The sequence below is a fragment of the Cinclus cinclus genome, chromosome 3 (assembly GCF_963662255.1).
Source record: "Cinclus cinclus chromosome 3, bCinCin1.1, whole genome shotgun sequence".
NCBI classification, from domain to species: Eukaryota; Metazoa; Chordata; class Aves; order Passeriformes; family Cinclidae; genus Cinclus; species Cinclus cinclus.
Window position 1 is genome coordinate 83,854,902 of NC_085048.1, and position 22,925 is coordinate 83,877,826.

At 40.4% G+C, this 22,925-nt stretch overlaps 1 protein-coding gene across 1 annotated transcript in view; it reads right to left on the reverse strand.

Moving 5' to 3' along the window:
• LRFN2 (leucine rich repeat and fibronectin type III domain containing 2) overlaps positions 1–19,851 on the reverse strand; it is a 34,757-nt gene extending 14,906 nt beyond the window's left edge. Inside the window, exon 1 of the mRNA XM_062489229.1 lies at positions 18,479–19,851. Within this exon, the coding sequence (XP_062345213.1) occupies positions 18,479–19,851 (1,373 nt within the window). The remainder of the gene's footprint in view (positions 1–18,478) is intronic.
• Positions 19,852–22,925: the final 3,074 nt, after the last annotated feature.

The window sequence follows — 22,925 nt, forward strand, 5'->3', positions numbered from 1 at the left end:
TCATAGGCAGACTAAAATTAACTTACCTCAGACAAGAGAAACTCCAGACAGAGCCAAATGGCTCCTTACAATGCATGTGTTTTTCTCTTCCACAATGACTTGACTATAAGTTACAAGTCAAAAATTAGTCTAAATAACCGAAATTCATGTGGCTATGCACCTAATGAAGATAAAACTCTGACTCATAGTGATTAAATGTCAATGAAATATTGAAGAATGCTTAATTAGTTTCAATACTTCAGCAGTAGAAATTAATTTATTGTGTCATGACTAAAATTCATGACCCTGTTTCAGAAAATGAGTAGGTCTTTAATGACCATGCTGGCAACATTTTGCAGTGCCACAGAAAAGGTGAATGAACAGAAAAGTTTCTATAAATTGCATAATTTCTCACTCCATAGTGTAAATATATGGTAGCCTGCCACAGATCTTTCTTCCTCATGTACTCTCTGGGTTTGTTGGCAAATACTGGTCTCCTTATTCTCTAAAGAGTACCAGAACTTTCATAGTCATATTTCTGATGCCATTGGTACGTGGATTTCTTTTTTTTTTTTTACCTTGCTGTGGAATGAATCATTCCACCCTCCCTCCAGCACGAAGACTAATGCAACTGCTGCTCCTGAACATATGGTAAGAGCCTAAAAAAAGGGTTATCTTGTAGGAGTGTATCTGTATGCATCACTTATCACACCGTCCCCAACGGAGAATTTAAGAGATGATAGCTTCTCTTTTTCTTTCTCAAACTGCTCATGTTCAGCATTTCTCTGTCTACTGCTTTCCAACACTTTCATGATTCCTCGAGAGAGGAAAGCCCACTCCCAGTACAACTGGCCTTTTACATATTGCTCAGCAAACTTGGATCTGCTCTACTTTCAGGGACAAGTTTTAAAAGATTCAAAAGCAAACATACAGAAGTTTTCCTCCTTTCTGAGTTTATAATTTCTTTGTGACATTGTAGAATTGTTTGTGTCTGAAGACAGCAACCTGCAATCATATGAAGAGACAGATTTTCAAAGTTACAAATTTCTACACTGCTCTCAGTTTGAGAAAAATTTTTAGCATAATATTTTATCCAAGCAATCTTCTCTGTGAGATTACAAAGCCTGTCTCCCTCAAGAAGCTGTGGACATCTTCAGAGTGATCCATGTGATGACAGCAAAGGGTCATTTTTCTGTGAACATCCACTAGTGTCAGTCAAACACTTTGAGGATTTCAGAAAGTTTTAACCAATATACAGAAGTATTCAACTAGAATACTCTCTAATGTAAATGCATTCTATAACTCAAGAGACAGCTACCGTGAGTTGAAGGAACACCTGGCTCCATTTTTGTCTATGAGAAAATCCTATACAGGTGGAGACGGCTCCTCCAATTGTTCTGGTTAAAATAAATTTAAAGCTTGGCTGTTGTGATTGCCCATACAGATGTCTGCAAAGTCATTAAAAAAGCAGACCTAGCCAGGAAACCTGGATGAAACACAACCCCCTTTCCTAAGCAGAAATTGCAAGTTTGATGTCATCTAAAGATGAGAGGAAGAAAATTTTGCCATGGATGCAGGATGGTTCAGATAAAGATGAATTTTAAGTATATGGGTCAATATGACCATAAAATAAAATGCAGAGAAATGCAAAGGCGTCAGCATTTTCATCTTGGTTTAAATCAGAGTATAGCCGTATAGGTCTATATAGGTGTCCTAGGGGCCCTAGTGACCTCTCTGGTACTGAGACTGCTGACCCAGCCACAAGCACACTGTGTCTTAATAACTCCTTCAGTGATGACCAGCAATCATTTTAAGGCTGAGCTTGAGCTCACTAAACTGGACCTAATCTGTACCACTGCACTGAGCCTGTGATTATTTCTTAAAAGAAAACCGCTCTTGCAATTTCTCACCTGCAGTCCTGTCTGCTTTGCAATGTTTGAAGCCTTCACACAGACATATCAAAACCAGCAGGAGAAGCAGCAAAGAGGGCAACACTGCTGAATGACTGTAGGGACCACTGACCAGCCCAGACACATATACACCCCAAAAGACACATCTAGACCAAACCTCTTCCACAACAAATCACAGAACACAAGGCAGCCTGAAAGCCAGACAGGTGCAGTGCAGTGCTCAAAATATCCTTGGATGCAACAATCCAAGGGACTGGCTAGTGAAAAAACATGCCTACAGTGGAGCAAGAAAGAAGTATGCATTTTCATATTTTTCCATCTCAGATGCAGCCCAATGTGAAGTGTCATAATATCCTCTTAGTTTACTCAAGTACAAGTGCTTTTTTCAAGCTGTATCTTGCTGAGATAAAATCAATTCACAAGATTGCAGTGGAACAGGATAGGAGACACTTCGTGGATCATAGCTTAATAACTTACCAAGAGAATAAACAAGGATAGAGAAAGACACTGATCCTTCCATTTGCTTTCTGCACTTGTGGACACTGCTTAAGGTTTGGTAGGGTCTTTCCTAACAGACTTCTAGACAGCCAGCAGTCCCTGAAATGGTCAGTACCTGTTGTTTCCCTCAGCCTTACTCTCAGTAACATTCAGGAAGGAGACAAGTACTGACTGAAAGCTTGACAGCTGCTGCCATGTCAGTTATAAAGGCTCTGCTTAGCTCTCAAGGAAGATGAGGCCTTTGTTTGATACAGCCTAAGAAGATTCATATGACAGCTGTGATGTGACTGCCAGTTAAAGTAATGAGTGTTCAATCACAAAAGGTAAGGCAATTGAAACCTTGATGCATACAATTACAGCACCAGCTTACACAGAGATGTTCAGTTTTATTGAACCTGCTGACTTCACCAGAAGACTTTGATTGACAGCTTGACTGCCTTTAAATTCTTGGCTTTGTAAGGGGTGGCACCCAAATGGTAAGAGCAGTATGGGTGGCCATGGTCCTCTAGTCTGACCTTCTGTTCAGCAGAACCCAGCACAGGCTGGGGACTTTATCCAGGGATTCTTCCACTGATCCACAGCAATGGACACAGGGACTTAAGGATTTCTCAGGGGATGAAAAGTTGTTGACTCTACTTCTGTCTTCTGGTTCATGCCACAACATCAAAATATTACAACTCATTTCCACTTTGAATGTATAGGTCCTCACCTCAGCATGAGAAGGATAAAGAGCGGTTTACGCATCTGCATACAAAGAAAAAAACAAGCAGTGAACAGACTTGGAGGCAGAATGGAGACATAGTCTATTTAAAGCTGTTGAGAATTATTAAAGTTCTGAAATTTACTTTTGGAAGAATCAGAGGATGGTATGAACTTCTATACTTGCAGAGAGGAGGCGAGGTGTTGTGGAGATTCAGAATATAAAAAATAATCACATGGGTGATGAATGATCTGTTACTGTCCAAGATGATTGGCTAAACAGTCATTGGCTTTTTATAAAATCATTTCTATAAAATGGTTGAAGGATAGACTTGAGAAAGCCCAGGCGGTCACAGACAACACGTCCAAGACCATGATAAACACGAAGACAACTATAAAGACTTCAATTATGGGAAAATACCTAGGATAACTGGTTGAAATTGAAGGGGATATAAAGACAACATGGAAAGAGGAAGACCATGATATTTCATGTATAAAAGGTACTTAAAGCCAGTTCTAGATTGTCCAAAGATAGGTTTTCTTTGTATCCAGTCTCTTCCACTTAAAACATGTCTGTGACTGTGAGGTACTTCTGTGTGTTATCATCATTATTAAAAGTGAAAAAGTCCCCTAAAATTTAGCAGCTCTTTCTGGAGGTCACAGGACCACATGAACACAGAAGAATGTAAAACCAGCACCTTTTCAGCTTAGCACATTAGTTTCTGCATTACTACTCAGTTCTAAAGTGATTATTCTACTACCACACTTGTCAGGGAAGCCAGAACCGTCCTTCCCAAGGGGTTTTGTGCTGCACATCTTTAATGCTTTCAGGACAAGCCATTTTCAAAACTTTTGTTGTATAGATGAAACAAAGGTGACCTTTATCCTTTATTTTCTCCATTTAAGGTCAGCAGCAGTTCTCTGATCTACTGACAATGGGATATGATGCCCATGGAGAATATCCCATTGTTACCAATGATTAACAGTTGGATTGCACTCCCCTCAGGTTCATAGCTACTCAACGCCTGAGAATTTGAGGATGATGGAGCATCCTGGGTACAGATAAACTCGAGAGTCCTTCCAAGCCAACAAAAATCATCAGCTCTCTAGGAGGTTCTTCACAAGTCAGAGTATCATTTTTGGATTAACATGTGCATGTATCACAAGAGTGGGGAAACCAAATCACTGATAGGAGGTACAAGAGAAGTAGTTTAAGACTGATTATTGTCACTTCTAAACTCTGCTCGCTGTTGCTCACTTTGCAGAAAGAAAATGTCAGAAAGGCAATCACTTATTGTCCACTCTATCTGTGTCTGTGGCAGATGTTTCATTTGAAGTTGTGCTGAGAAGTGCATTCTAAAGCACACAACTTATCCCAAAACCAGCAGTATAATAACATCACGAACCAGCTTCCAAAAGGGCTGCCTGTGGGAGTAGTGTATCAGTCACTTGGAGATATAGTTGCTGATTTTAGCCACAAAAATTTTTATTTCTGGTAGCTCTGTAGAAAAAAAAATCATGCATCAAAGAGAGCTGGACTATGTTTAGGCTAGTGGATTGCCTAGAAATGGTTCAGCCACAAAAGCTCAGCCTTCCTGGCTGCTCAGAGCTCCAAATCCCTATGTAGAGAGAGTCTTGCCCCTATTCTGGCAAGGTGAGGAGCCTGCCCTGGTGAATCCAACTGAGATGTGGCCCCCAGAAAAGTGAGAGTGGCTCTCCTCCCATTCCAGCTGGGCATGGGAGCTGTCAGGAGGAGAAAAGGCAATCCTCCTTGAGCTGCCTCTGCAGCCATTGTCTGAACTAAGTACTGGAACTTGGGGTTACAGAGAGCTCTCCAGGGGAGCCAGGCAGTCTGTGTAGGCTGACAACTACAGTCAACCTTTTTGTAAACAAAACAGAAGGCATGTGAGATTGCCAAAATGCTATCTCTCTGCTACACACTGCAATTTTCTACTGTGAAGTTTAACAGAGTTTTTCTGGATTCATAACAGAAAAGTATCTTGTAGTTCTCAGAAGCTGCAATTTATTAAAAAAAGAATTAAGTTGCTTTGTTTGCATTTTTTTTTTAATAAGAGTATTCATAGGTCCAAGAAAAACAGTTAGCCTGTTCAGATATCCATTTTCAAAAACAGAATTTAAGAAGCTTGTTTTTCAGTGAAAATCTTTAAAGTATTAATGGAATAGAATATTATTTCCTACATATTTTTCATACACTTCCATAATTTTACTTTTCATTTTGGGGGAATTAGATCTACAAATTTCTGAGTTGTTCTACCTATAGATAGGTACAATTAAGAAAACCTTGAATATTTCATTGAGTAGTAAGTCTCTGCAAAGTTTTGGTGCTCATCCAGATCTGATTGAACAGCAGTTAAATTTCCATAGTTTCTGAGGATGAAAAATAGGACTGAAACCCACAGAAAAGTCTGTTCTGCTTCCAATCCTGGCTTGCTGTATGGCAGAAGAAAGCACCTCATTTTACCTCTGTGGTGGAGTATAGAATATAGTGGATTTTTGGGGAAATGTGTTAACCCATCACTGGAAACAGCATTAAATTTCTAATCTCCAAGTCCTCATAGAAGGTTGTTCCCCTTCTGAATATCTCAACTGTAATTACCATTGTGTTTGTGATAGACATATGTATAAGAAGCATCCTATATTGGCTCATGAAACTGTGTCCTAAGTATATATTCATCTATCTGTGCTCAGTAAAATATTGATTATCAAAAGAGGCATCTAAAAATAGTGGGGTGAGAAGAAACAGCAGAAAGATCAACAGGCAGTCAAATCATAAAACATAGGCTCAAATGATTTATCTAGCAGAAATATTTAAAAAGAAAATCTATGACAGAAAAATCAACAGTCATAGATCTCATAGTTCACTAGTTAGTAAAAAGTCTCACAGACCTACAAGCTTGATAATTCTGAATAGAAGATGAAAGCAAAGAAATTTCAGTCTGGCCCTAAATTAAATCACAATTGGGAAAAGAGTATCCAGTCCTGATAAGAGGTCTGTTGTGACTTAACACTACTAAGCTCTTGATTTGTAGAAAAATCCAGAGGGAAACAAAAGGAAAAGAAGGAATACATTAAGCAAAATTACAAGTAATTCTTATTTGGGAATGAAAAGGGGGAATAAAGATAAAGATTTTTTTTCCCCTAGTTGATCCCTCTGCCTTCATGTACCTTTCCATGTGCTCATGCCACCCTTTTTTAGATTTTCTCTTCCATCTTCATTCCTCTGCCTTTAGCTAAATGTTGTGAATCTCTCTGCCTTTTTGAACTGTCATTAAAACAAGGTGTAAGAGACAGCACTGCAGATAAACAGCAATGCATGTCACCTGCTGAGCTGTGCTGTCACTGCCAGCAAAAATGCAAAACATCACACACTCACAATTGGGCAAAACTTCTGAGAATACATAAGAGAGCCTTTGTGTTTCGTCTAAGTGCTTTTTGTTTCACCTGTAGCAGGGAGGGTGAAGCTGGGGTGGGACAAGTGCAGTATCTATTGCTACTGTCAGAGGGCAAAGTGAATGTGATGAATTTAGGGAGTTTTACTCCCCAGGAGAAGAATGACTCCTCAAGAGGCATGATGTATGGTGGAAATGGGACTGTCATTCCCAAAGCTGTAACATCCACAAACAGATTGATAGCAACACTCCCACATTTCCATATGATTTTTTTTTGTTTTGTTTTGGTTTGGTTGTTTTTGGTTTTATTTAAATAAGCAAACAAAACAACTGTTATGGAGAATTTTCAGTCTACCAAAACAGATGTTGCAATATTGGAATTTCCCATGGGAGAGATATTCCAGTGTTTGTTCCATTTTAAACAGGGCTAGAAAATAAAACTGAGTTGATACGTGGTTTGTTTCTTCATAGCCATTGCTGAGGCAGGTGTTTAGAGGATGTGCTAGGCAGATGTTGCACATTGCTGCAATGACTGTAATACCAATTACCATTGATCTGGGTTTTTAAAATCGGTTTTTAAATCTGCCCCTTGTTCGAAGTCAAGAACAGTGAATTACATTGTGGTTCTGTCCCATTATGTGCCAGATTAAGTTTTGCTTTGGCTAAACTGAAGTACTATCTTCAGAACCTCCCCAAGATAACATCTTTTGCTTGGGAACTAGTAAATGTGACCTGATTTGAAAAACAGCCTACAACACCTTTACATGCTTCCCTGTCATCAGCAAGCTTAACTGGGGTTAAGCAGAGGAGAGGAAAATGACAGGAGCCAGGAAAACACGGATTGAGTCCTCAGGGACTTTAAGTAGGAAGGACTCCTGTAAGTTTCTATTGCTTTTCTTGGGCTCCCTTTGCTGCCTTAAAACCACAAAGTTTCTGGACTGAAATCACATAAAGAGGGTAGAAAACAGGTTTTAACCTAGTGCAAACATACATGGTTTCACCTTCTAATGGGTGTGAATCTCAGCAAGCACTTTAACCCAGCCCTTAATTGGGGAGGTACCAGGACCAGCAAACTGTCAGGAGCTTCATCAGAATGGAAGCTGTTTAAGAACAACGAAATAAAGGATTTAGTCTGAAAAGTTCTCCAGCTCTGGCGTAATTAGTTAATTAAACCACAGCCAATAAAATTCTCTACCATGAAAGAACCCAAATATGGATAAAAGAGGAAAGGTGAACCAAAAAAACCATTATGTTTTAATGAGAAAAAACCTTGCCTCCTGAAAAAACAAACAGCAAAAAGCTTCACATGCTTTCACTTGGCAGAGTTTGTACAGCACAAGGTCTTCACCCCACACCGGCCTGTTGTTGTACTAGGTGGAGTTGTTGTACTTTTGTTGTTGTAAAGGTGGAATACTGTGGTCTGGAATGGGATTGCTGCAGTCCCTCAGGCTTTTGTTAATACTCTTCACAAGTGGGAATCCTGTTCCCAGTGTTCATTTCATCTTTCCCCTCGCAAAGAGCTCTTCCCCGCATGGAAGTTGCTAGTGTCCCCAGAGCAAAAAAGAAACTCAAACAATTTAAACTACTAGACATACATACAGCCTTGGGTGCTCAATGGGGGTCATACCCCTAAGTAAATGATTCATGAGACAGATGTACTTCTGCACTGCTTTTTTTTCTAGCAAAGAGATTGCAGCATTTCTAGTGCCACTGAGAATGCAGGAGATTTGTCTGACACCACACAGAGAAGACAGAACTGTCTCTGCCCCTCTCTTCAGCCAGCAGCCTGTGACAGCAACCAACCTGGGCTCTATGAGCCCTGGGCTGGAGGAGCCAGGCTCTGAAGGTGGCTATTCCTTCTTCTGCCTGCTCAGGGGCTGCCCCAGCACTGGCTGAGACAGCAACCAGGAGAGGCTACAAGGACCCAGGGGTGGAGGAAAGATGCAGGGGTCCTCTTGGCTTCATTGCCTGTTCAGCTTATAAGAACATTTGGACCCCTTGCACAGCTAGAAGGGAAGAGGCACAGAGACAGGACAGTTCCAATGCATTTTTTTTTTCCTTTTCACCTCTCTCACTGCCCAACCTTGGCAGCGCTGTTAAATTCCTCCCTGTGGCACTTCCAGGCTGTGAAACTCCACACTGCAGCAGAGAGAAGAGCAGGCATCAAACTTGTGACACATCCTCACCCCAGAGTAACCCAGCCCCTACGCACCCAAATTAGCCAGATTCAAGTTCATTTGGACACTGCCGGCCATCGCAAGCCTGTAGTTCAGGGAGCGTGGGGGCTGTGCATCTTCCTCATTCTGCACCAGCCTTCTGGAGCAGAGGCGTCCCCCACCCTCCCAGCGCCAGCAGAGCGACTGATTCATCAAGCCTGACTCGCCGAGGCAATCTGCCAGACGACTGAGCTGCTGGTGGGGTGTCTTGATGCTGTCAGCTGCCCATATGTCTGTTGGGCAGCTATTGCCTGTGCAATCTCCACTCTGAGAAAAATTCAGAGCGCGGTTTGGGATATCTGCATAAGATCCAATTCTACAATCGAAGATGATTAAATAAACTGATAAAAAAAAGTATTGGGTCGAGCAAATAGCACTTTTATTTGTTTTCTAGTCAAAATGAAGTAAATTATGAGACAATAAATATATTACAATGCTTAGACAAATTCAAAGTGATGGAAGAGGAAGGGGAGGGACGACAGATGGGCAAATACAGCATGAATTCACACCTAGTGCTGGCTGTCTCAAACTGTTCATCTCTGCAAATAAACTAATCTGTAAACCAGGAGCAGCTGAACAAAAGAGGCTTAGGGCATAGCCTTACCTGGCTGTCTCCAGGGAATTTTCATCCACTCTAAAGCATGGCTGTAGCTATGGAGTGGATGGACTCTTTCTCACCCAAGGATGCCAGACCAAAACCTCTCTTTCTTGTCCAGCACAAGTGCATCCATCTCTGCTGTTGTGGCGCACAGGTGTTTCTTTTCAACTCTACAGTGCCCTCTGCCAAAGGCCAAATCCTGTTTCCTTTCTGGACAGAGCCACTTTATTGGATTCTTTACAAATGTTCTAGGACCTAATATGATCATGCTGTGACTCTGAGAGGTCAGTAGGGCTGTGACAATAGGGCAGATCAGCCTGTTGGCCAGGCTGCTTTTCTCTGCTATGAAAATCAGAACTTTTCATATCAAACAGATAAAATTCTCAATGGCATGGGACTAATTCTCTGCTCGTCTTTTATCAATTGTCTGTATTCTGTGGGTTTGGGTCCTGCAAAGATGCTCCTTCTTCAGGCTTCAAGTCAAAAGCATTGTTTTGGGGGTCAGTGTCAGAAAGCACAGAAAGTTCAAAACTCCCAGGCTTCTGGGTTCCAGCAGCGTTATAGTTTTGAGGTTTCTTTAGATAGAAGTACTAGCTTGCTGTCCTCAGCTAGGGCTGGATTACCATTTTGCTTGGCCCTATTACAGATTATTATGGATTACAGGGTAAATGTCTGTACTGTTCTCATATTAGATTGCAAAACAAGACACATTTGGAGGAAAGGGTAGTATACAATGAAATAACCCATGTCTTGTTTTCAAAGGCATCCATTATCTCATATTTTATTTCTTTACTACTGAAAATTTGAGCTACATTTCTCCTGTGCCCTTTTAGGAGCAAAGAAAAGATAAGTGACTTCCTTGTAGTACAAGCCTTCATTGAAAATCTACAAGTACAGCACTCAAAAAATTACACAGAGCATGAACTTGATTTCTGCCTCAAATTTTAAGTTTCTCAGCTTTTCTGAATCCTCTTCTTTCATCTTTCCCTAACCAAAGCATTAACACAAAGACTACTCACTATCAACATCACAACTGAAGCCCCCAAATAGGTTTAAATAAGAAGCAAGTGTTGCATTTGGCTTGCACTGTATCATCTGAAAAGAGACTTCTCACTGGGTGCAAATGCTTTGCTCAGAAAACCTGCCTTTTATAAGCAACTCAAAAAATAACCAGACTTGTAAGGGCTAAAGCTAATCAAGACTTTACAATGTAATTTATTTAGTCCAGTGTATTATTCTCTTTATTTTCTTTTTTATTATTCTTCCCGTGCTTTGTCATTTCCAGTTCTATATTTTTAAGTCATTTCTCTAGGAAAACAAGCTGTATCATTGCTATTATGTGTCAGGGTTAATCAGTTCTGTCATTGAACAAAATGTGTATTTTCTTCAGAAAATAGCCTGAGCCTACAACCAGAAAGCCTGGTGTGAAAGAGAAAGGGTATAATAGGAAATTCAGAGCAAGCAATTAGATAGGTAAGTCTGCAGTTATGCCAGTGAAATAAAGCACTATGTTCTGGCTGTGTTTGCAATTTTGACTTATTCTTTCCCTGCCATCCTCTTTGTCATGTCTCATGTATTTGATAGATAAAATAGTCCTACATAACCAAACAAATATAATTGTTTGCACAGCCCTCAAAACAATATTCACAGTCAGAGCTCAACTGTTCAGCACAGCAAAGACAAGGAAAAGTAGGAACCTACTGCAGGAGGAGCAGGTTCCCTCTTCCAAGACCCTCTTACACCAAGAGTCTAAAAACACATCAGCTTTGAAACAGGCAAAAAGGCTTTCTAATGACTTCAGATGGAAACTGTATGGGGTGGGGTGCCAGAAAGCTGGGGAGGTAGGAGCTGTCAAGGCACCCTCTTTCACCTGCCTACAGCCTGGAACCTGCACGTGAGTAAGTGGGAGCTCAGTTAAGCAGAATGATCTTAAATTGGCAAGGCAATTTTTAGTAATATAGTGTTTTAGAGCACAATATATTTTAAGCATTTTTTAATTTGTATCTCTATTGCAAAACACCTGTAGATAAAAATAAATCATCCTCTCCTTCAAGAAGTTATTTTTCAGCCATTACTTTTACTGTTGGTTCAACACACTTGAAGGAGATTTCTTAGAATTGGTGGTGCTCCAGTTGAAATGGAGGGTTAAGTGAGGGGAGGGAGGAAATTCTTGGCTACAGATTTTGAAATACTAGGAGCAGTTGTCACACTCTGTGGCTGCTGATACCTTTTCCATTCCTCCTAAAAGGACCAGATATCAGCAGATGTGACCCAAAATGAGGAAGAGTGGATCTCTGACACCAGCTAGAGTTCAATGGATGAGCAGTAGAGAGAAAAGGAGTACTGGGTACTTGCTGCAGGCGCTGAAGTGAAAATGCAGAGATCAAGTAGAGCCTCTTGGGTGGTTAGATGTGCATTACATATACAAATTATGGATACGTTAAAGATTTTCATTTAGAGATCAAATTGTTGAATCACCTGAAGCTAAATAAAAATCTTATTTCAATAGTTCATTTTGGCATCAGATGTATAACTTTTTGTTACAATAAAAGGGGGACAGTTATTGGCACTTAGGTTCAGAGCATCTGAGAGAGGGGATGTGCAGATATTATGGGCAAGAACTAGCTCATCTTGCATTCCCCTCGAGTGAAAATGCTCAGCCTAATTGAGCTGAATCAATAACTGGTGGCAGAAATAGAACAGGGTACTGATGTCTTATGCTGAATCACAGAATTACAGAATATTCTGAGTTGGAAGGGTCCCACAAAGATCATTAAAGTCCAAGTCCTGGCCATGCACAGCACTACCCTAAGGATCACATCATATGCTTGAGAGTGCTGTCTAAAGTGATTCTGATTTCCTTTCCACCTTGTCAACATCCCTACATGTGGAGTGAGATGAGAATCAGGTGATTTGCCTTCATATTCAACTCCTGAGGCTGAGCTTGGGTAGAGATGTTGCACAGGACTTCTCCACAGGCCTCAATAAATGTTATTTAGCAGGAGCTAAGCTTTGAAGGAAACGGGAATGCCTCCAACAGGTACTGTCCCACCCTGCCCTGTTCTGCTGGGGCACTGCAGCACAGTCAGCAGCAGTGCAAGCACTTTCTCATGAGCCCTCACATACATCTCACATGCCCGTGTCAGGGGCATATGACACCTAGGGATAAGGGGCCATTTAATATTTTGCCTTTCAAACAAAAAAATGGTCTGGGCAGCATGCATATGTTGGGTTCTGCTCATCCTGAACTCTCCTGAGCTACTCCGACCAATGGATTCCGCATCAGTTTCTGTACAAGCACCAAGTGGATTATAGTTTGTCACAACAATCTAGGATGACTTTAGAGACATTTCTGAGATGAACACCTACTTTTTTTTGCATGTATTAATTTTAATATATATATTTAATATTTTTATATTTCTATTTTTCACTTCATTTTCTGGTAATACATGTATTTTTTCTCATTTTCACAATATTTTCTTTTTTGTTCTTTAAAGATTTCTCATATTGCAAGGGAGGGTGGTGGGGGAAAAAAAAACAAGCACAAACAAAAAACTGAGCAATAAACAACTCCCCAAAAAACACTGTCCCTGTACTTACCCCAGCAAAAGAAAGAAAATAAAAGTAAAAACTTGATGAAAATGTTTTCAGCAGACACAATAAAACCCCACAGTCCCAGAATACAAGTGTCTGTAAAACAGCTTCTTCATTATGAGTGATGTTTTGCAGCAAACTTGCATTTGCTGAGGTTACTCCTGAAGCCAATATACTCCTGCTGCAAACTACTTTCAAATTATCTGAAATACCAAATGTCCAAGCCATACTTCCCTCTGCACTGCTTATATAAATTTTACTTTCCCTTGGACTATGACTTCGTGTTTTTATTTTTATAAAGTGGAGCTCTCTACCTGTCAGTTATAAAAGATTAATACATGCTGATTAATGTCTTAATGTGCTGTTGTGGCCAAATCAAGAAATGTGTGTATGCAACTGGCACAACTCAGCTCATGTGCTGAGGCTGAGTCAGGAATTTTGCTCCAGGGGTGAGCCATGGAGGCAGGTCAGTGCCTACAGAGGCTGGAGATGGGTGGAACTGAAAACTGGGTAGAAGTGAGTCAGGCATTTATCTGTGAGTCTTTATTTGTCTGAACCCAGTGACCAAATCACAAGGACAGATGTTTGTGTCTTTCAGAATAAATGAATCCTCTGTCTTTTCCACGGCTAACCAGTACGCTGTATTTCTAACTTTCCTCAGAGACAGAATTACAAAAATACACTTTGCTACAGCATCAGGCTGTTGGGACAATTTGCCCTACCACCAACAGGACAGGGCTTCCCCTGTTTTCAGTCTTTAGCTGGAAGGGAAAGCACAATAGACTTTCCTTGCAAGAAGCTTTAGACAATGGCATCCTCTCTGATGCTCGGTGTGGCACTGTTGCTTGAGAGAACATCCTTAGGTGAATTCGATATTCCTGAAGTTTGCAGCACCTCAGTCATGAAGCACTTTCTTATTGACACACACTTGACTAGAAGAGTGCATGGGTATATTTATACCACCATGCTGTGGGAAATTCAAGCTCACTTAATTACTTCCTCCCTAGGTTAAAGTATCCACAAGTGTAAATGCTGAAGCTATTTTTTGCTCATGAAAAGGAACTGAACAATCATCTGATTGCTAAACTGCAGCCAATATTTAACTGAGAGGTGACAGGATAGTGGGGATGTCTGTTCAGCCACCCTGTAAAGCACTTGCAGTAAAAGGAGGTGTGTAAACGTAAATCATTATTATAATGTTTAAGTAATCAAATCCATGGCACCACTGTTTAAATAAACTGGAGATGTGGAGTCATTTATTCATATTTGAATGCTTAGACTGCCTGCTACATAAAATATATATTTTAAAAATAAGCTTTCAGAAACATATAAAATACTTCTTTCCCCCTCCCCCCCCCCCCCCCCCAGCACTGAATTCATAAGTTAGGAACACTATTGCAGTACAGTAATTCTTAATTAGTACAGCGGTTTTCATTACTTTCAGTATGAAATACCACAAAATAAAACAGACCTAAATCTCGCATAAATCTAATGGCAGTGTCACACTTCAGATGCACTATTTTCAATGGCTGCCCCTTTGCTTTAATTCAAAATACAGCCAGAAGGCTCAGTATGACCTGGGAAGTTCTACAAAAAACTTGCAGATTTATTCATTTTTAAAAAAGTAGTGAATGTATATATTGCATCAATGCCTGCCGGCCAAAACTGAGACTTGGTCCCCCATCATGTAGGGTGCTGTATGCATGAAAAAACCAGTGTCTCTCCCCAGATGCCTTACTTGAAGTCAAGTGTTGCAGTTATGTAATCCTGCATCTTATTCATGATTACCCCTGTTGCTGCAGACCACACAATGACTTCAAAACAAGTCTCCCCATTTATTTATGTGGGCTACTGGTTCCAGAATATTTTCTAGTATGTTTATCCCTGTGAAGTAAGGTGGTGCTGTCACCCAGTTACCAATGGGAAACTGAGGCTCAAAGATTTCTAGATATTTATATTTCATTTCAATTCCTTATTCAAAATTAATTAAATCTACCAGAGCATAAGTTGCACTGATCTTAAGTCTGATGCTTTTACACATCTAAAACACTTTGAAGTCCAGACTGAGAGGAGTAGGCAAGAATTTTATGACAGAGGAGGTTTCCCAGTGTTCACTCCTTTAACCCTGAGTCCAAGGACAGACATTTCTTTGTAGACCTTGGTCTTCTTCCATCCCTTTCTCTGTTGGACATTGGTTACTCCTTCTGCATGTTTTTCCTTCAAATAAGGAGTGTTTTTCTGTTCTGCATTTTGTAACGAGCTTCTGGTCTCGGCTAAAAGCAATGAGTACAATACACATTTACTGGCACTGGTGTTGATATCACAGAAAAGATGAAAGACTGGAAAGACTGCTGCATTAAAACCCACAGAGTGCAGATCCAGGACCTACTCATTAGATCAGAATCACAAACATGCTCTCTGAGTGCATTGAAAGAGATAAAAACCTGCTATGAGCTTTAGCAAAGGCCCTGAGATAGTAAATACAAGGGGAGGTCAGATAGGAAACCAGACAAACAGTGCTTGTCCTGCTAATCTTCATTATAATGCCATTGGTATATCCAAACTTCAGATTCTGGTACCATTTCAGCTCAGTGCAAATGGAAGGTTCAGCAGACAGCATTTGCCAGAATCTCCCAAAACTTGAATTTTTATGGAGCCATTGCATCCTACTGTAGTCTCCTTTTGCACCATCCTGCCAGTGGAAAATCAAAGCTGGCGTTGAAGGGGAAATGGGACTGGTGTCTTGGGTAATGATCAGGAGAGATGTTGACATCAATGGGGAGAGGAGAACTTCTGCTTTCACTCTTTCACAATGAGGACGATTCTCATGAAAAATTCTTAGCAGAGAGAGAAGCAGATTTCTGTTCTTTTGTGCATACATTTCTTGCTAGTGAAGGATTCCTAAAAGCTGAGCACAGCTGATGTGTCTCAGTCCTGGAATACTGACTGTCTTAGTGTATATTAAGTGCCCATCATTTTAGCAGCTAAGCAGTATCACGTCCCATTTAGCACATACACAGCATTTTATAGAGCAGAGCACTGTAGAAATCCTTTTCCCTTAGGTTTTTCCACACACTCATTGCAGTGATATGCATCTGACCAATTAAAGCAAAACAGCTTTAGTTAATTAACTCTAAGGGACTGAGTGGTTCCCTGACTAGAAGTTGTAAGAACTGGTTTTGATATTATGAGTACCATTGATTAACATTCAGATGCTGGACAATCACTTCATCTTTCCATGCTTCATTTTCCCCTGGTGAAAAATGTAGAGGAAAAAAAATGTTTTCTTTGGTGAAGTACTTTTTAGAGCTGTGAATGAAGAGTTATGCATCATCAGTGAATCTTCAGAAAAGGCCTGATGGGAGATTTTTCAAAATAGCACTGTCCTCACTGAGCTTCTGAAAAACTGAGCCACAACCAAATAAAGCAGCAAAGAAAGCCTCACTGGGAGGTGGAAGTGGGGACATGATAAAAATTTAGGAGTTGTCTAAAATCTTGACATCAACATTTTCTTCCAGACCAGGCTGGCAAGATGGCATGTCTCTTCATTTCTGCCCCTGGCACTCAATTCTCACCCATCCAGCTCCTAGGCTGCATGTCAGTCCTTCTGCATGGTTTATTTTTTTTTTCACCCTGACCATCCTCCTCCCTAGAAAATTGACACCTCCATGTCTGACAACCCCTGAAAACTTCTCTTTCTGGTTGCAGGGATATTCCTGTTCACTGGGCCAAATTCATTTTACAATGAACATATGACTTATACATCTTTCAAAGTGTTTTTCAACCTTACACTGTGCTTAAGATCTTAATTACTGCAGAGTTTTTGTCAAAAGTATTGCCTTGGGAGGAAAAGATGGCACTGGTATGTTTTCTTTCATTCTATTCCTAATACTATAGCATTACTTAAATTTATCTCATCCTTTCATTCTGCTTAACTCCACATAGTTGCAATTCCTAAATACACTGGTTCCACTGTACAGTAGCCAGAGCAAAATAAACAATTTTCACTTTCTAATTGATTTATTACAATATATTTTTACAATTGAGGAATGGAGATGGACATAACTGAATTTCCTCTGATTAATTCAGTATTTGAATAAATGGGCTTTAAAAAATGCTTTTTGGACTTGCTGGACAATATTCCTGCTTTTTGACAGTGACTGAATTTGGAGTAGCAAAATTGATCACTTTATTCTTTCTGTTCTACTGCTGACTCAGATAAAGGTATTGTTGGCACAAAATTTTGTCCATCTCAACTAAACATTCTGTTCTGGAGAAGATTTAAAATTTCATTGATTTCATTGCAAGAGAAGGGTGAGGGGAAAATATCACATGAATGTTTACTACCTCTCCTAAAGAAAACCACCCTGTGGTAAATAAGCAAATAACAAGGCTTTTTGTGGGATCCAGAGGCTGAGTACCATGACTTGATGAGTGCCTCAGCTCTCCCTGCAGGCAGTAGAACAGAGTAGCCACCAGGTAATAACACCAGACCTACCATGAAAATCAATGGCTTTGACTATGTTTTGGCCACAGTTTATTCTCAAATTAGTTTCAAACCCCAAATCCCATTATAGCTCTACCAGATTCAATTTTTCTCCACTGCTTCAGGATGCTCATAAAGCTATAAAAGCTTATATGTTTGGTTCTACTTTTCCATGAGATTCCGACTTCTGCTGGTAGATCAAATACAACCACAGACACAGTTCAGTTCAGAAAAATCGTTGCAATAAAAAGGAAGGACAAGGTGGCTTCTTGGGATTCATCACTACTATGAATATGTCAATCATTCTTTCAATACACAAGAAAAAAACAGTAGTACTGCTTTTCTGTACCGTTCCTACACATTTTTAGTCCCTAAAAATTTATTGTTACTTTACTGCAAGAGTGATTCCTGCTTTACATCATTTAAAATTGGAGGAGTTGTATAACAGGAGGATCATAATGAACTGGGCTGTCTTTTGAAATTATATCTACCTTTTCTTTCATTTAATATGGTATAAAAAATTAAATGCTCCAAAGTTGTCAGCCATTACAGTTGTGTAAAACAGATGTTAATGAAATAAGAAACAAGCTTTTTCATATAGGTGAAAAATGTCTTGTTAGCAACCCCAAATCTTGAATCACAGAATAATTAGAGCCTGTGTTATGGGTAGACAGCACAAATTTCCTCCCACGTTGCTTCCTCTCTAAGTAGTCTGTTTCAATCCCACCTACAGGAGGTGGAAAGGGAAATTTCTGACTTCTAGTCTTCAAGTTTTCCTTTCTTTGTTAAGCCTACTAAGGAGGCTACCAACTGCAGTACTATTTTTTCCCAAACTGAAAATTTTACTGAAAACAGCTGTTGGAAAATGAGTACTACAGAGATTTGCAAAGTGTGACTTGGACAGAAAAGCAATGAACAGACCAACAGGCAAACTGACAAATAGAATGCATATTTATCAGATACTGTTAATGCTACTGGTCAGAGTGCTACCTCAATTCAAAGTCAAATTGAAAAGTCAACGTAAAAGACTTCTTATGTTCATTTCCACCCCCTGCCATCATCAGAAGACCAAACAAAAATGCAATTACCTGTAGATCAGGACTTCATCATCTGAGCAGTTATACTGCAGCTGATACATTTTTACCCGAGGGGCTGACTTGCTGACTGTCCACTTGACCAAAGCTGAGGTAGTGGTCACGTCTGACACCAGGACAGCCCTTTCTGGTGGGCCTTTTGTTTCACCGCGATTGGACTTGGTGGAGCTGGTGATGTCCGAGAGCCTGGATTTCGGTGGAGCTGCTTTGCCTGTGCCATTGCTGAGATGGGGAAGCTGAACAATTGAGAGTTCAATTGTTGCGGTGGACTCTCCTGCAGCATTGGCTGCTATGCATGTGAAAGTTCCATAGTCTTTGGAGGTGGTGATGTGTATATCTAAGGTGCCGTTGTCGTAGACGGCTGTCCTCGAGGAGTTTCCGATGAGGCGGTCATCAGGGGCCACCCAGTGAATGATGGGAGTGGGATCCCCAATGGCTTTGCACTTCAGCGTGGCAGTTTGCCCTTCTAAAACCAGCAGCTTGTGAGTATGTTGTGTAATAAGAGGAGGCTCACAAACAAATTCCTCTTCCCGTACGTACCAGAAGTACCTTCCCTTTAGACTTGGAGGAGAAGCACAAGTTTCCATATCATCATCTCTGTCAAGCCGCCTTAACCACAGTAGCTCACAGTTGCAATGCAGTGGATTTCCCCCAAAGCTGAGGGACAGAGGTGGCGAAAACGGGGTAACAACCAATGGAATTACTTGTGATCTGGCAAATATAGGGTCAGGGGGGAGCTTCTGAAGCCTGTTGGATGTTAGATCCAATCTGGCCAATTTCTGAAGATCTGCAAATGTCCCCTCTGTTATATAATCTATTAGGTTGTGATCTAAACTGAGCTGGTGCAAGTTTATCATCTTTCTTATAGATTCCCAGGGGATGCTTCGGAGGTTATTGTAGGAAAGGTCTAAGTCTTCCAAGGTCAGTAAAAAATCCTCAAAGGCTTCATCAGAAATGCTGCTTAGCTGGTTGTTGTTTAAAATCAAATGCTGAAGGTTAATTAAACCTCTTAAAGTATCCTCTTCAATCTCAGGCAACCTGTTGCTGTCCAGATGCAAAGACCGAAGGCTCTCCAAGTCGGTGAAAGAGTAGGGCTGTATGTAACTAATGGTGTTTCTGGACAAAGTAAGATCAACAAGTCCAGACATATTGGCAAAATCTTGTCGGCTGATATTGATAATAAAGTTGCCCCCAAGACGGAGTTCAACAGTCCTTCGATCTATGTCCAGTGGTACAAAAAGGAGACCCTTGGAGGGACACAAAGTCCCCAGTGACTCAGACAGGTTCTGACAGACACAATATTTGGGACAAGCGTTGACTGTGACAGCCATTCCAAACACCAGGATGCTGCAGAGCAATTTTTCCATTGTAAATCACGCGACAGTACCTGAAAGGTATGAAGAGTGAAAAGGAACATCAGCAATTATGATATAATAATTATGATAACTTTCTTCTTATGTTTTGCCTAACATCTACCTCCAGAGAGATTATGTGATGCCTCCTCACAGGAGTCATACCTAAAGGCATCAACCCTCCAGGATGGGACAGTTATATGTCATAAAAACATGATAAAATATCTTTCTTTCTTTCTTTCTTTCTTTCTTTCTTTCTTTCTTTCTTTCTTTCTTTCTTTCTTTCTTTCTTTCTTTCTTTCTTTCTTTCTTTCTTTCTTTCTTTCTTTCTTTCTTTCTTTCTCTTTCTTTCTTTCTTTCTTTCTTTCTTTCTTTCTTTCTTTCTTTCTCTTTCTTTCTTTCTTTCTTTCTTTCTTTCTTTCTTTCTTTCTTTCTTTCTTTCTTTCTTTCCCTTTCACTACAGATTGCAAGGGTTATTTAAAATCCTGAAAGGATTCATTTGAAATAGTGTCTGCTTCTTTGGGAGTAGAAGTTAGAATCACTATCTATAATAATTACTTTCTGCTGCATAATAACGTGCAATTAGTTTTAGGGTTGAAGCAGCTGACTTTATGGATAAAAATAACTACATTTTTACCCTTCAGTAATGTGGTTAATAATGACCATGTAATTATCTGGCCAGTTCCGGGGCAAGTCACTTGCCCACTCATAATAAAATTAATGATAGGCAGCATTAGAAGCAGAAATGACTTGTGTAATTGCCACCTGGTTTCACCCTGTGCTTAACCAAACCATGGAAAGGGTGACAGCATCTAGCTCCAAAGAGGAGGGAACCAGGAACAGACTGTGCTGCCTTAGGCCCCTGGCAAGATTTTTGACAACTACATGCTCTCTCACTGCAACCCCTATTGTTGTAGTGACAGTGAAGCTCTTGCCTGTCTTCATGGCCTTCTATTGCACCCTGTCAATTCCTCTTTGCACCATCATTTCTCTTTTTTCTAATCTCTCACACACTTTTCCAGCTTAAACTGCAAGGATGTGTCTGAAGAATAAACAGAACTCATGACTGGGCTGGCTTGGAGAGACAATTGTAGCTGGGAGAAGTTGAAGCCCTGCTTCAGGTTTGGGAATATTTACTTACACAGGCTTGCTGACATTCTTCCCACACATACAGGACGTAGGAAAACTTGCTTTCTTTCTGTTTCTCCCTTTCCCAGACCCTGCTATCCAGCAGGGCTGAAGATTCATTTTTAGCCCTCATTCTCCTTCTGAGGAAAGAGGCAGGTAGACAACTATATTTTTGTAAGGGCTCTCCCAGGCTTTTTTGCTAGGATGGTGTGCTCCAGTCTCCAAGACCCTCTCCTGTTGCACTAGCTACAGACACAATTCAGGTTCTCATTTTGGACGTGGCCATTTTGCCTCTCTTTAACCTTCAATCACCATATAAACTTGCAGCAGTGTTTGGCATATGCCATATCCCTTCTCAATTATGCAGGTTCTCATACACGGCAGTTTTTTTGTCAGGTGTTTTGAGTTATTACCCCCCCAGTACAACACACCAAACACAAAACAAAAACTATCTCTTCAGCAATTTTTAAAGAATGCTTTATACAGGTCTTGTTCTACCTTCTTGCGAAAGGAATGAAAACTAAGGGGCCATGTTTGGGGCTCTGCCCAAAAGTTTCCAATTCATGCCTTGGGTAAGGTGGCTTGGCATCTCCTCTCTAGGATATGCAAGATGAGTCAGAAAGCAGGAACTGTAGAAATGTAAGATTCTATGAGTGTTGAACTATGTAGAGTGTGTTCTTTACGGCAAGGTTTTCTCCATGGCGTGATGATGGTAATTATATACTGTTATTACTATTTCATAGCAGAGGAAACGACTGAAGCATCTGTGTTTGCTGAGCTTCACAAACAAGATGAAAGCGAGACACTTTTAGAAAGGATGGCTTGAGAAGCATAATCTTACCTTCAATAGTAAATAAAGGGCTACTGAATAAAATGTTTGGAGATAAGCAAGTGTTATTGATGCAAATCTGTGGCGTACATACCAAAAAGCTATAAATATCCCTTACAATGTTATCAATTGGTAGTTTAGTAAGAGGCAATTGGCTTTTTCAATCTTAATTATAAATATATTATGCAGCTTTAATTTAGTGTGTTACCCTACCAGCTGAAATGATAAACAAAAAGCAGTTTAAAAGGGGGAGAAATAGATACAGTTAATTAGTAATAAGCCCTTTCATAGCTTCTTCCTCATCTACATTCCCACCCTCTGAATATCTATTCAAAAATGTGAATGCACACTTACAACAGCCGTGTCTCCTTTAAGTGTCTCAATTCTCTAACCACATTTTTTCCGGATGCTGGTAAATATCACAGTGCTTCGGGGAGATGGTTGACTCTGAGCGTCAGAGTAAAGAGCATTCATGGGAAAAAAAAGTAAAAATGGGGGGAGGAACAGAAGTTAATTACATAAAATAGGGACTGAAGCACCAATAGCAGGATGTGAAGCAGGAGGCCTAAATGGCAAAGCAAACCCTGATGGGGAAACCATCTGTGGATGGCTCGTAAGCGCATCATCTGCCTGTGTGCGCTTGCACGTGTGCATGAAAGTCACAGAGAGTGCAGCATGTGCTTTTGCCAGCAAGAGGGCAAATTGGCAACAGCCACTGTCATTCCAGCTACTGCATGCACTCGGAAGTACTGATGTAAATATTGTTTGATTACAGAGGGAATTTCTTGCCTTTGTGATAATTTGCTAGCATTTTTATTTCGTGCTTCTGAGCCCTGGGTTTCTCTACAATGTAATACTGAAGTGAGCAGTTCACAATGCAACAAAGAGGGTATAAACCCAAAGGACTTCCTATAGGGCGTTGAAGACTACAGAAATTGCAGGACTCCTTAAGGATAAAATCTAGGACTTCCATAGGGTAAATTATTTCCCTTTCTCTCTCCAAACAGACCAAGCACTTGGGCCAAAGATGAGGTAAGAATTCATAGACTAATAGAATCATAGAATGGTTTGGGTTGGAAGGGACCTCATAGATCATCTAGTTCCAAACCTTCTGCCAAGGGACACCTTTCAC